The 14,961-nt window shown below is 43.5% G+C and overlaps 2 protein-coding genes across 2 annotated transcripts in view; both read right to left on the bottom strand.

Moving 5' to 3' along the window:
- Window positions 1-655: 655 nt before the first annotated feature.
- LOC149019121 (TMV resistance protein N-like) lies at window positions 656-3,103 on the bottom strand. Its single transcript, XM_089154055.1, has 4 exons — window positions 2,251-3,103; window positions 1,779-2,043; window positions 1,062-1,148; window positions 656-700 (listed from the first exon to the last, which is right to left on the bottom strand). The coding sequence occupies exons 1-4, from the start codon at window positions 2,760-2,762 to the stop codon at window positions 656-658; spliced, it is 909 nt and encodes a 302-aa protein (XP_089010181.1). The 5' UTR covers window positions 2,763-3,103.
- LOC149019122 (uncharacterized) overlaps window positions 2,899-14,961 on the bottom strand; it is an 18,117-nt gene continuing 6,054 nt past the window's right edge. Inside the window, exon 5 of the mRNA XM_089154056.1 lies at window positions 2,899-3,070. Coding sequence (XP_089010182.1) covers window positions 2,899-3,070 — 172 coding nt within the window. The remainder of the gene's footprint in view (window positions 3,071-14,961) is intronic.

The raw sequence follows: 14,961 nt of genomic DNA on the forward strand, positions 1-14,961 counted from the left end.
GTGTGAATCCGGGGAAGAAGAAGGGGTAGGTTTGTGGAAGTCTTCCAAGATCCCGCGGGTAGATTCTTGCATCCTTGAATATATACCCTTTCCAAGTTTTCTAAGTTTGATAGATCTGGTAGTCTTTCCAAGGAGCAGCAGTCCAAGATCTGCAAAGTCTGTAAGTTTTTCAATCTTTCAACACCATGAATCTCGGTTAAGTTGTTGCACTTTATAATTGTCAATTCTTGCAAGGATTCTTCATGGCTCTCAAGGCACTCAATCTTTGTTAATTTCGGGCAGTCTTGAATGCATAGTATCCTCAGCCATTTCGAATCCCTAAGGTATGGTATTTTCTCGATTGAATAATAAGCATCTATATTCAACTCCTAGAGAGAATCCATCACTTCACTTTCAAAGTCGGACAACATGGAATTCTCAGAGATATGTAGAAAGTGTAGATTTTTGGAGCACCTCAGTTTTGGTAATTTTTTTAAGGATTTGCAATTCCGAATATACAACTCCTCTAAAGAATCCAATTTCTCGTCAGTAACTTCAATCTCTTCCAGGCTCTGGTAGTAATCAAGTTCCAATGTCTTTAAGTCTCTCAAGCCTGCTTCTTCTGATGCACTAGATAGCTTAACCAGTGAATTGCAACTGGAAACATAAAGGCTTCTCAAACTTGACGGAAGACCTGATATGCATCTAACTGAATTGCTTCCTAAAATGAACAACGTGGTCAAACTTGGGGGACAATTAAGAATATCTGGAAGGGAATCACATCTAGTAAAATCAAGGCTAGTCAAACTTGTTGAAAGTTGAAGACTAGGGGAGATGTTATGGCGGCCACTTAGATGCAACATTCTCAAGGAGGTCATGTGATCCAAAAAATTATCAGGTAGCTTTTTCAAAGAGTCACATCCAGATAGATCCAACGTCTTAAGAGATGCCAACTCACAACCTTTAATTGGGAGATCCACTAGTCTGTGGCAGAAATGCATATCTAATGTGACCAAGCTCCTGATATAACCAATAGATTTGTGGACCCTAGTCAAATTGTCACATGAATTGAAACTCAATACCTCCAAAAGTTGGTTTCCTGAAAAGTTAGGAGTACTACGTAGGCTTTGACATTTGTCCAGCTTTAGAACTTTGAGATTTACTGCCATCTGCAAAATAATTTAAAGAATATTTAACATTCATTTTCTCTTCCTACTTGCAAATTTTAGAAATTAAATAGAGAGAGAGAGAGAGAGAGAGAGAGAGAGAGAGAGAAGAGAGAGAGAGAGAGAGAGAGAGAGAGAGAGAGAGAGAGAGAGAGAGAGAGAGAAACCTTGATGCAATTCCAACCCATCCACTTTTCAGTTATCATACTTTGCGATAGATCAAGAACAACTAGTTTTTTTGGACAAAATTTGGTTAGTGCAGGTCCATCACGCCCTTTCCAACTAAGCCATCTCAGTTTTGAATTAGAGTTGCTATGACAATTTATCCAACTAAGCCACCTTAGTTCTGAAAAAGAATTTTTGCATTCACCCAAGATTTCTGCATAATCAAGTTGCAGTAATCTTAATTCGGTCATTGGATTAAGGGTTTTACCCTTTAATATGTGCTTGGACTTAACAACAAGTCCTACACACTTATTTGTCCCCTACAAAAGAAAACACTTCCAATTAACTACAAAATTAAATTTTACCTAACAACTCCAAAAAGAAAGACCTCAAATAATTTACAAAATTGTCATGAAAAGAAAAATGAAGAAGAAGAAGGAATTAACAATATATGTACTCGATACATACTTTCCCGTTGACAAGTACATCCAAGGCTTCCTCTTGAGACCATATTCGGCTACGTTTCTTCGGTTCTGTACCCTCTAGACCAATACCACCGAAACCACAAATTCCCACAAATTGAACATCATTGGAGCCAATATCTAAAAACGATTTGAGGTCCTTTACTTTGGAATTCATGTCAATAAGGTACTCGCACTCAGTGAAGCATGTTTTATCGTCCAATTCCCTGAGAGCTCTTTTGACAATTGATTCAACTAACTCTGCTTGATTCCTGTAGTTATTTTATATAAAAACAAAATCACAAGATTGACCAAAGGGATGAAAATATATCATCAAGTAAAGAGAAGAACAAAAAAATTTGAAGTTTTTTTTTAAATGAAATTCAATAAAATTCTAACTGCTATAGGACGAAGAAAAAAATATTTAGAAAATGACATATATAGTAACTTAAGAAAAAGTTTGTGGGATGGAGACTTACGTAGCCTCGTCGATAACTTCTCCTTTCAAGTTTCCTACCACTCTCAGAGCTTCCCTCCAACTCTCTACAATATGGGGCTTAAACTTCTCCTTGTATTCTAGGAATGCCTTCTCAAAAGTTCCGGTCTGCTTCCGAACATCTGATGGGTCAACGTAAAAAAATATGGGCAGGATTATTTGATTGTTGGATCGGTGGCATTCAACTATCTGAGTAAGTTCCTGAAGGCACCATCTGCTATCCGAATAACCTTCAGAGACAATAGGGATCGAGATCTTGGAACCCTCGATGGCTTTGTGGAGGGCTGGACCAATTGCTTCTCCAATCCATAGTTTTGCACTATCAAGGAAGACATGGATTCCTCTGTCCTTCAAAGCTGTGTAAAGGAAGGCAGTGAAGTTATTGCGAGTATCTTCTCCTCTAAAGCTGAGAAAGACATCGTAACTAGAAGAAGAAGATACAGCTTTGGAGCCAGCAGCAGCAGAAGAGGAGGAAGCCAAATCTTGTAACGCCATGGAGAGCCTTTTTTATTACTTCGTTCTCAAAACCCAAATTAATCTTCAGCAGTTGCTTTGCTATTATCCTTGAGAGAACCAGCTCTTCTCTCTCTCGGATGCTCTATGGAGATGTTTGTTTTACTGAGCGAGTCAGTCAGTCTCTGGTGTTCTTCTCCCTGATTTCCAGATGATCCTGCTCCTGCTTCTGAGATCTTGGAGCAATCTGAAGTGGTTCTGGACGGCCTGTGATGTCCTCGGTTCCTGGATGAACTTTGCAACGAGTTTCTGAAGCAAATTTCGACACGAAATGGTGGGAGATTGCCGGACTGCATGCAGTGGCCTTAGAGAAAGTTCAAGCAGACAAATAACTCACGCGTAGTTCGACTTCGACAGCAATTAAAGTCGTCGATTACACTTGATCGGACGGTCATGGTTCTTCTTAAAAGAAAAGAGATGCTCCTCCACGCCATTCACGCGCAGTCGTCAAGTTTGAATTCAAATGGGGGTGGGCCCCAATCTTTGTACACTTAGATGGAAAAGGAAGTGCAAATTCAGAATTCCTCCAAAATTCAAACGATGTGGGGCCCCATCTTTGTGCACTAGATAGGGACTTTGAGATACAAAAATTCCAATTCCTCAACTTTAAATTCCAAGGCAATGAGGTAGGGCCGTGCAATGGACTCGGTAAAAATTTTCCTTTTTCCACTCCTAGATTCTAACAATATATATATATTTTTTTTGAAGAAAAAACTTTAATTAAATATAAATTAGTGCTGGTAGCACCTACATATTGTTCTTAATATACTATTACAACCCTCCAGCTGAGTAGCTGGAAAAGATGATTTTTCAAAATAATGATAGAGCATTGGATTAGGGAAGTCCACATAGTTCACTAATTTTGTTGCTTAAGCTAGGTCCATTAACCTTGGTAATTCCTCTAGGGCCCATTTCTCTGTTGAGGGTCTTGGTAATCTAACAATATCTTTTTAATTTTCATTGTCATTTTTATCATTTTATTTATTTTTTTAATTTTGACATACCAAATTTATTACATTTCTATAATATATTCTGAAAAAAGGTTACCAAACTATTTTATTTTATGTATTTATTTCTTTTGAATAGGCAAAATAGAGAATTTGAATTCATAAAAAGAAGGCCCTTTATCATTCTTTAGCTGTTTCTATCATTGCTATTACCTTATTTCTTTCAGTCAAACCTTTTGTCGGGAGTACTTCCAAGTGTATAAAATCAAATGAGATGGTTCTAATAATTCTTCTAATCAGTTGTTTGTGGTGGAATTGGCATAACTCTATTCAATTCTGATTCCCATTAACATAATTTACACAACTCATCTTTTTATTCATTGGTGTTTCTCTTGGTTTTCTATTTTCTTGATTGATATCCTAAAACTTTAATCAAAATTAGCATCTTATTGTGGACCAAAGTGTGTTGCCAGAAAAGACTTCTCTGTCACCAAGGGATTTTTATTTCCGGTAGCTGCGGTTGGCTGCCGCCAACGGTCCGGATTCTTTCATGATTAAAAAAAACAATCCAACGGCTAGGATTAAAAAATGGGGGTATAAATGTAAATAAAATTTTCATTTTTTACCTTAAAATGTTTTCTATTTTATAAATTTACAAATCAAAACCCTGATTCACCGACTGCTTCACCGTCAATAGGCCCTGATTTTTACCTCCGTTTAATAGGTCTGACGGTGTTGAACCTTCTACCTTCTTTTGCAGATCACAACTCCACTGCTCTCATCCCACCAAAACATCCACTTTAAGCAAAACCCCATCTTCATAGCCCCACACCCATCTGCCCAAAGCAAAGAAAAACATAGGAAGTGATTCAAGCGAAGTGAAAGAAGCCCCAATCTCATCACTTCTTATCTTTCCCCATGTGTTTTTTGGATTTCTGTCTTTCATTGCTTGAATCTCTTGTCTTCATATCTTGTCTCTTGAATCGCTAATGTGGTTACCATGGGTAAAATCTCAAGGTCGAAGTCCATCACACAACCTCCAGCTTTTCGCCCGATCTTCATTCAAAGACTTTCAAAATTTATGAAAAGAAGACATAGAACCAAAACCCCAAAAAAAATCCATCTTCCAACGGGTTTGCATCGCCACTGCAGCTTCGTTCATTATCTCATCCTAGTACCAATCACTCCCTCCAATCGCTCCATCGCCACTAACTCCATCACAATCAGATCCGGTACTGCCAATCTCGGTCTCTCTCCCAGGCGTTGAGAAACGACGATCTTACTACCAAGGTTTTTCATCGGCGGCAGATACACGGGCGGAGTTGAAGAGATCCATCAACTTCACGAAACCAAGAGACCGAAGAGGTTAGTTGTGATTGTGTGATTCGTTTGCAATCGATTATGTATCTGATTCACTTGTCAAAAGCTTAAACTGAGGTAAAAATTAGGGCTTATTGACGGTGAAGCAGTCTAGTGAATTAGGGTTTTGATTTGTAAATTTATAAAATAGAAAACCTTTTAGGTAAAAAAATGAAAATTCTGTTTACATTTATACCCCTCGTTTCTTAATCTTAGCTGTTGGATTTTTTTTTTTAATCATGAAAGAATCCGGACCGTTAGCGGCAGCCGCAACGGCAGCCAACTGCTGCTGCCGCAAATAAAAATCCGTCACCAAGGCTGTCTTTGAAGCTCTTAGGTATTTCGACAGATACAATCTTCTCGTGATTTTCTGTTTGGGTAATTTAATTTGTGTTATTATTGTTTTATTCTAATAGTGGAGTTCCATTATAGACTTTGCTTCAGTCATGCGCATTTAATGTGCAGGATCGTCAAGCAAGTCATTGTCGTCCGTTGAATCGAAATCTCAGACTTGACCGTTGAAATTCAACGGACAAAATTTCAATTTCGACTGAAATTTCGATCGAATGGACCGAAATCTCGCTTGATTGTCATGCACATTAAATGCACATGACTCAAGCAATTTTGTTCCATTACTAGAAAGGTTCTCCCCAAAGGATTTGTTCTTAGAAAGCCTTATTAAAGTTCAATTTGCCTCACCTTTGTCTTCTCTTAAGTGTCCATGTGCTTCTAAAGTTAAATTTGCCCCACTTCTGTCTTCTTTTAGGACTTTCGCTTTTGTTCTTAGTAGAGCATGGTCCTACTTTATTAATAAATGTCATACTATGGGGTCCTGTGGTAACGATTCTATATTCATTTCTTGAAAATGGGCTAGATACAATTTTTTATGTTTCTGTGCCCGTTTTTCAATTTTGACTGTTGAAATCTTGTATGGTTGTAGCATAATGGACATGTTTCTATGGGAAAGGGGGAAAAAACTTGTATAGCATGTATTGATGCGTCCAAAATCTGCTCAGCCCTTGGTCCCCGCGAAGGGCCCCGAAAAAAAAAGGGGGGGGGGGGGGGGGGGGGGCGGGGGGGGGGGCCCCCCCGGGAGGGTGGGGGGGGGTGGTGGATTAAACCACAGGCGGGGGGGGGGGGGGGGGGGGGAAGGAAGGGGGAGGGGGGGGGGGGGGGGGGGGGGGGGGGGGGGGGGATAGTTGAGGTCTATCAGTATGTATCTGGAACCTGAGTTTCAGATAGTATTCTCCTTGATCAATTGATCCGTCCCTCACCATGTATAGTAGTGAGGTTTATATAGAGTGTACCTTCGAATCTCCTTCGTTGGATGCACTCGAGCCTTCTTCGGGTAGTCGTTGGATCTCATCAATAAGACCCGTTGAGCGATAGACTTCTACTAGTTTGGGCTAGTAGAGGACTCCGAGATAACCGTTAGGTTATGCGATAGTTATCCCTTTGATGATGATTATCCGCAGCCGCCGCTTGAGTCTGTCATGTCATCGTGGTGATTACCCTAATCCATAAGTAAGATTAGGCACGCTTGCAGCAGAATAATCTTTCTTCTTCAAGAAGCCATCTTCTCGGATCCGGTTCGCTTGGGAGCGATTCGGTTTTTCTCCGTCTCGACCGGGGTCGAGGGTCGGACCAGGTGTGAACCCGGTCTGATCATAAACTCTCCATATCACGAGCCCCCTGCACTGCGTTCGGTTGATCCCGAGGGTTTGGTTTTTAACCGGGTTCGTCGTCGAGTGATGATCTCGCGTGCTTCATTAAATGTCATATCACATTTAATGCGGTGGTCACTTTTCCTCGAGCGTTGTGAGTGTAAGGCCACATGTCTCCGTTGCAGCTTGATCTGTCGTGGCTCACGTCATCCAAGCGACGGTTTCCGAACGCCTATTTCGGATTCGTGAGTTCAAACTTTCAAAACGTCTTTCAATCTTGATCGTCAATTTTGAATCAATCTCGATCGTTCGTATTCCCAAACACTCGTGCGGGAGTTTTAAAAGCGGTTCGTTGTCTTCGTAGGTTTCATTCTTCCCGTCTGGAATTTGAACCTTTGTCGTTCGCTTCGCGCCTTCCCGCTCTCAAGCTTCCGTCTCACCGAATCAGCAAGTTTACCGATCTTTTCTTTTTGTAGTTTACCGAAACGAGTAATGGCGGACGATAGGGCTTCTTTAGTACCCCATGCTGGTGATAGCAAGTGATGCTTTTGCTTCTCCCCGCCCCGAACAACTGGATAGTGATAACAAAACCCTAACCCTCCTCTCGGGCAGGAGTTCGCTGAAGTTTCTCAAAAAGGTTTTGAAAGAAAAACCGAAACTTCTCTTGTCCTTGTCGAGTCCGGATCTTCCAAGATCGTTGATTCCTCTAGGCAACCTCAAACCTCCGGGTCCAATAGTGGGCCCGGCTCTGTTCCCTCCATTTATAATGGAGAAACTCTTCTTTCCGCTGTTCAAGATTTTGACCTTCCTTCCTCATATCAGGTTAGGGCTCCCCACCCCGATGAGAGAGTTGATTCATCCCCTTCGGGTGAATTTTCCCCGTATATAGATACACCGGAAAGCGGGGTTCGCTTTCCCTTTTTTAATCCTTTATTTTCCGCAGCTTTGAATCACCGGAACATTTGTCCCGGAATGCTCCTCCCCAATAGCCGGCGTCTCATCGTCGGCTTCTTGGGTTTGTGTTTTGAGCTTGGCATCACGCCATCTCTTTCTTTTTGTACATTTTCATGTTCTTTCTATCTCCCATCCTCCCGGATGGGTCTTTCTTTCCAAACGCAATAGGGCTGAACTTGATTGGAGGGGCAGCATCCTCGCCAAAGGAACTTGCCCTTCTAACCACAAAAGATGGCGCGAACGATATTTTTTCCGTCGAGCGCCTCCATCAGATCTTAACTTCCCGACCACCCGGAGGAGGTTTACTTCTTCGTCCGAAAGTAACCGGGGCCTTCCCTTATCCAAAGAAGACGAGGCGGCCATCGTGAAGATCAAATCCATTCCGTGGTATCAAGAGATACATGGATATGAAATGGAGTATAACTCCATCCTTCAAGATCGGGGCTTGGCTCATTGTGAGCTTCTAACCATCATCCTTTGATTTGACTCAAGTGAAATGTCTTGAATTCTCGATTCTTGTCCTTCTTCTTTGCAAAGGCTCTCCCTGAACGAACCCCGAAAGTCTCAGGGTGAAGGCCGCTAGAGCCGTTGTGACAGCCGAACAACGATCGCCCGTGGTCTTGACCGCAGATCAAGAGGCTTCTCTTCCTCTCCCGACCCCTCTTACAGGGGGTATCGGGAATATCGTGCATGTAGCTGATGCTTCGGGTAAAGGGAAGAAACCAATGGTGGAGAGGGCCACCGTCTCCTCCTCCGTCCGAACCAAGAGGAGGCATGACACAATTGATGCTCCCTCCAACAAAAAATCCAAAGCTTCGACGGATGGTGAGGAAGTCTTCCTCCCCACATGGACCCCGAAGATGACCGACAGGGTCACTCGGATCCCGAGAAAGCCGCAGAGTGGAGCTCTCTCGCCTTGCTCCTTCCGATCGCCGGGAGTTTGAAGCCCCGGATGACACCTCCCTTGTGAGTCAATCTACAAGGTAACGGTCTTCTCGCTTATTTATGTTCTCATAATTTCTTATGACTTCAAAATTTCTTATGACTTCTTCTCGATATCTCTCGTCTTCCCAGAATGCCGTGTTGAGCTTTTATCAACACATGGAAGCTTTGAGCCGTGTTGGTCGCACCAGCTCCTTGCCGCAAACTTGTGAAGAGAAATTGGCCAAGGCCAATTCTGAAATAGACCAACTGACCGCAGCCATCAGAGAGTTGCAAAAAAGCATGAGGAAGAAGTGACCTCCCTCAAGGAAGCCCTTGAAGCTTCAAGAATTCGTGTCTCTCGCTGCCGAGCGAGGCCAGGAAGCAAAAGGCAGCTGCCACGTTGTTTGGTGACCGCCTTGAAATTAAGAGTAGGGATCTCGAAGAACATCTGGGTTGGCAATCCCTAGCAAGCCCGAGCATATCAAGCCAAACCTTCGGAAGGAGTGCATCCGGAAATACCCGAACAACGTACCTTTCTCCGAATTGCTAGGTTTCTACAACATTCAAAGCTTATCGCATGGGGCAGTAACGACGTTTGGGAGCAGATCCTTGGAACGATCCCCGACTTCGACACCGCTCCTTTTCGTGAGGTATGCCACCCGCAGGTCTTCGGGAAAGTTGGTATGGATCTCCCAGACCGGGGCCTGTGGAGTAGATGATCCTTTTCCAGCTGACCCTCAATATGAGGCATATCTAGATGACGAGCCGGCACTTCCAGAGGAGAAATCACAAGCCGAGTCTCAAGTTGTTGCTGTAGAGGATTCAGCCGATGACATTCTTGAGGAAGGCTCTTCTCAGATCCCGAGAAAAGTCATCCCGACCAGGGTCCTTCGGGCAACAATGAAGAAAAGGCTTAGGGCGTTGTCCTTTTGTAAAGATGTACCCTCATTTTAATGAATAGACATTTCTTTACTCATATTGGTCTCAAAATTTCCCCATCTCTTGTCGAAGTATTGCCTTGAATATCAAAGTATTAATGATAAAACTTATCACTTAACTCTTCATTCCTCGCCGAATAATGATCTTGTAGAAATATTGTGAAGATGCGTTTCGGGAAGATGCGTTAATCTTCCCCACTACTTCATTTATTGCAAAGTCCGCACGTTTCCCTTCTCGCGAAGTTCAAACGTTTTCCCGCTTTTGTGTACCATTCATCGTTTCCAATGAATCGGAAATACCTCCATTATTTTAATGGCAAAGCGACGATTGGAGGTTTCTCTCGCACCAGGTGCTCGCTTCCACATGTTCCCATGTGGCATCCCTTCGACCGTTGATCTTGCTTTTTACGGATTTCGAAGCGTCGTTTCGATCCGGGTCGCTCGGTTGTCCTTAGCCTTCAACCGTCGTCTTATACCCGAGGCTATTTAAAGCCTTCGTGGGTACCCTCCATCTATCCCGACTTCCGCAAGATAGATTTGCTAAAGTGCCAAAGCAACCTTTCGTCCTTCGGGCCCGCCTCCGTATTCCTCGTACTTCGACGACAGCCTCTATCCATTTCTCGAACAAGTGAGTTTTAGATTTCTCATCTCCTTTCCCCTTTTCCCCCCAATAGTAAACCGCACAAGAGTTATACTTGGGGTTTAGTTTGTTGGTCCGTCGATGCCTTAGAAAACTAGGGTTTCCCCATTGTTGTTGTCGCTGTTTTATTTCGTATCGATACGGCTGTTTTTTTTTTTTGTATAGTGGCTCCCAAGATCAACCCCAGTACTTTATCGGTAGCAAAATCTCGCAAGAATAGCGTTCCGTCGGTGGTGATTGGGGCCAGTGCGGTGGTTTCAGCTAGTGAATCCTCCAAGCGTAAGGCGATCGCTGGCGGTGAATCTTCAAGTCGATTCCCGCAGCTTCGTTGATGCCGCCCCCGCGCCTCCTTTGCCCGAAGTGACCGCTCGTCTTTCCCAGAAGATCTTGATCACCCGCTGCCGATGGTCCCGGCGGCAATCCCGCCGGTGAGCCCGTTGGTGAGCCTCGTCGGTGCACCCCCGAAGGAGACTCTTCGGGCATCCGAGGCAACTATGTTGGCGTCTCGATGAAGGTGTGGCCCCAGCAGGTGCTGCTCCTATTTCTAACTCCAATGCTTGTTTGGCATCCTCCTCCTCTCCTTCTCGAGTTGGAGGATTTTGCCACCCGGAAGCGCCGTCGGATGACAAGTGATGAAGCTCATCCTTCTCTTGGTGTAGTTCGCCCTTCTCTTGATGTAGCTCATCCTTCTCATCCTTCGCTCAATTAGTGTCAAACGAGTTTGACAAAGCGTTGGAATGGTGTACCGCTGCTCGAATGACTTCGAGAGCGCAGCTTCTTTCCAAACTTCCAGATGAAGTCTTTACGAAGTCACCGGTGATGTAAGTCTTTCTTCATTTTCCTCTCGATTTTGAAAAATTACTTTTCTCGCTCCTCGCTAACTCGAAAGTTGTTTGCAGGAGTCTTACGGTAACTTCCACAACCAAGTGGAAGCAAGCATTAGACTCAAGAGGTTGAGCAATGAAGTTTCTAGGCTTCAGGGAATCTCTCGAAGCTAAAGATGTTGAGATTGCTCGCCTTCGGAATCTAGCTTGGGAGGTGGCAGGAGAAAAGAATTCGATGATTGGTCGTCTTCGGTCAGATTTGGATGATGCCGGGGAGAAGATCCGGCGACGGAACGGACAGTTGGAAAGTCAGAGCTAAAGGATCCCAAACATTACCCGAAAGGCAAGCCGTCGTTCCTTTGCCCGAATCCCTTCCAACCGATGTTCGCAGAGCCTCGTGTCTTCAAGTATTTACACAAGAAGCCTTTTGTTGATATGTTGAATGCTTACAACTTGCAAAGCGCATCGGGATGGTGAGAACGAAGCATGGGAATCAATACTAAGGAAAGATCCTCATTTTGATACGACTCCCTACAAAGGTCGCTTTTGCCATCCCGAAGTATTTACCAACCCGGGTATTCCTCCTCCCGATCGGACCAAGGATAAGATTGATCCTCCACCTTCCGATCCAGATATTATGCAATATCCGGAAGATTCTCCCGTTTATTCTCCCGCCGGAAGAAGTCAATTATGACGAGCTTGTGCCGAATGCGAGTTTGGTCGAGGACCATTCTTCTCCCGGACAAGCCGGGCAAAGAGTATGAAATTGCAGAGGATTTTCCCGAATATTGGAATATTTTTGTAATCCTCATTTCTTCTCTTCTTTTCCTTGACTCCTCTCAATGGTTGACTCATATGTTTGTTCTAGCAAAGTCGCATCGATCTTGTATAACTTGTTAACAAACACTGTAATGACCTTCTTCTTTGATCGAGATTGTATCCAGCTCTTGTAATTGTTTTGATGCTGGCCTCTTTGGATCTTCTCAAGAAATAAGAAATTACTTTATCTTGAACTTTGCTAGCCACTTGAATCGTCGTTGTATTAGGTCTTAGGTCGAAACAATGCCACACTTAAGGTTTCCGGAGAAACAAGCGGGGGCCCCCCGTAAACAATGCCTTACACTTAAGGATTTCCGGAGAAATACAATAAGTCCGAGAAGGAACTCACTCGGGTTTTAAACCGATGCCTTATACTTAAGGATTTCCGGAGAAATACAATAAGTCCGAGAAGGAACTCACTCGGGTTTTAAACCGATGCCTTATACTTAAGGATTTCCGGAGAAATACAATAAGTCTGAGAAGGAACTCACTCGGGTTTTAAACCGATGCCTTATACTTAAGGATAATTCAAAAATTCAATAAGTCTCGAAGGAACTTACTCGGGTATTAAACCGACGCCTTGCAAAAGGAACTCACTCGGATTTTCATCCGATGCCCCGACTTAAGAAAGTTCGAAAGATTTTCCATAAGTGTTGAAGTGTTGAAGGACCCACACGAATTTTCATCCGATGCCTTATAGTTGGATCTTGTTCTTGAATGTGGTGTATGATGCCCCCCAATCAAAAGATAGTTTGTTGAAAACCAAAAATTGCATTGATTGAGTTGAAAATGATTACATCGCGAACAAAATTGAAATCATCTTCAAGGATAAAACTTTTTGAGATGCCTAGCATTCCACGAACGATCCAATTCTTTTTTGGGAATCAATGTTCTTCAGCTTGTAAGCTCCTCGAACCGACCGGTTTCACAACCATATAAGGTCCTTCCCAAGAAGGGTCCAACTTTCTTTGGTGACGCGGGTCGGAAGCTAGGGTGTTTCTCAACACCAAATCTCCGGCTAAGTACCGACGATTCTTCACTCGAGTATTATAATGAGACGCTATCCTTCTTTGATAATGTTGAGTTCGTGCTATTGCCTTTGCCCGAACTTCATCCAACAAATCAAGACTATCAAGCAGTCCTTGTTCATTTGCTTTTTCCTCGAACTCACGATCCCTTAACGTCCCTCGCCATTATCTCCACCGGTGCCAATGCTTCGGATCCATATGCCAACCTCGAATGGAGTTTCTCCCCGTAGGTGTTCGAACCGTAGTTCTATAAGCCCACAAGACATTATATAGTTCTTCGACCCAAGAAGCTTTGTCGCCTTCGAGTCTTCTCTTTATTCCTTCCAAAGAGCGTTCGGTTAGTAACCTCTACCTGGCCATTGCTTTGGGGGTATGCCACCGAGGACATACGATGCTCGATCATATATGTTCCACGTAATTGCTCAAATTGTGGACAACGAACCGAGTACCATGGTCGATGACAATTATCTTTGGAATCCCAAAGCGATATATGATTGATTCAAGCACAAATTTCTCCACTTTTTCTCAGCAATTGTCGCCAAGGCAATCGGCTTCTACCCATTTTGTGAAGTAATCAATTGCTACTATCGATATTCTCGTCCGCTCCGATGCCTTGGTGAATTTGCCCATGATATCAATTCCCCACATTGCAAAGGGAATGGGATTTAGAATTGAAGTCATAATCTCCGCCCGGGCGCTTCGACACCGTAGCATGAATTTGACAGCTTACTACATCGACGAACGTAGTCCATAGCAGCCTTCTTGGATCTTAGGCCAATATAACCCCAATCTTAGAATTTTGTGGGCTGTGGCTCGCCACCCATGTGAGCGCCACAAATTCCTTCATGAACCTCACCCAAAGCCGAGTTTGCTCCTTCGGGGCCTATACATCTCATAAGGGGTCCAAGATAAGATCTTTTATATAGTCTCCCATTCTCAATGACAAATCTAGCTGATCGAATCTTGATCAACCTTGCTTCTACCGGATCCTCGTGTAACTTGTCATCTCTTAGATATTCAATTATTGGATCCATCCAAAGAACGTTCCGCTTCAATATAAGAAATTTCTTTCTCATGATAACTTGGAAAAGTTACCTCTTCAATATAGACCGAAGGGTCTAGATTCTTTTCCTTGGCATTGGCTAGTCGGGATAGCTCATCCGCCACCGAATTTTCATTCCTCGAAATCCGAGATATCTTCAAATTCGAAATTGGTTCTCGAAATGCCCGCACTATCTCCCGATATTTTTGCAAGCGTGGTTCTTTAATGCCATACTCCCCCCGGACTTGGTTGACTATAAGTCGAGAGTCACTATAAATAGTAACATCCGCAATAGCTAATGCCTTTGACAACCGAAGTCCCGCTATTAGGGCCTCGTACTCCGTCGATATTACTCGCATCAAATGCGAATCTCAAAGCATATCGAATAATGAATCCCGCCGGACTTTTTAATAGAATTCCAATACCGCCTCCATCTTTATTACTCGAACCATCGACATATACCTCCCAAGTGGTTGGTATAATGGGATCTTCAATGGTGGGTTCCACCGGTGCAAAGAGTTTCTACTACAAAGTCGGCTAATGCTTGAGCCTTGATTGCAGCCCCGGGCTTAAAGCTCACTTGGAACTCACTTAGCTCAACCGACCAGATACCATCCTTCCGCACAAATCAGGTTTGCTAAGAACTTTACTAAGAGGAAAAGTTGTAAATACCTCAATTGGATGAGCCTCGAAAATATGGCCTTAGCTTCCCGGCGGCCATCATGAGAGCCGAGCCCCGCTTCTCAATCTGCGAATATCTCGTCTCCGCATCCAAAGAACACGTGGCTTACATAGTAAATCGGCCATCGTTTCTTATCTTTCTCCCGAACAAGTACCGCACCGACTGCTGAAAGGGATGTCGCTAGATATAGCAGAATATTTCCCCTTCTCCGCCCTCGGACAAGATCCTTGGTTGTCCAAGTGTTCTTTTGACTCCTCAAAAGTCCGCACTCTTTCGACCCACTTTGCTTCCTTATGACCCCTTCATGTCTTTAAGTGCCTTGAAGAAAGGCAAACATTTCTCTCCGTGACTTGGAGATAA

Source organism: Hakea prostrata, chromosome 4, assembly GCF_041222555.1.
Source record: "Hakea prostrata isolate BN-2017 chromosome 4, UWA_Hpros_2, whole genome shotgun sequence".
Taxonomy (NCBI): domain Eukaryota; kingdom Viridiplantae; phylum Streptophyta; class Magnoliopsida; order Proteales; family Proteaceae; genus Hakea; species Hakea prostrata.

What these genes read in the sequence shown, in the direction of transcription:
- LOC149019121 (XM_089154055.1), bottom strand. Translation starts at nt 2,762, where the DNA reads ATGGCGTTACAAGATTTGGCTTCCTCCTCTTCTGCTGCTGCTGGCTCC. An exon ending in GAAGTTATCGACGAGGCTAC is followed by an intron (nt 2,044 to 2,250) that starts GTAAGTCTCCAT and finishes AAATAACTACAG; the next exon opens with GAATCAAGCAGAGTTAGTTG. An exon ending in ATGTACTTGTCAACGGGAAA is followed by an intron (nt 1,149 to 1,778) that starts GTATGTATCGAG and finishes ATTATTTTGCAG; the next exon opens with ATGGCAGTAAATCTCAAAGT.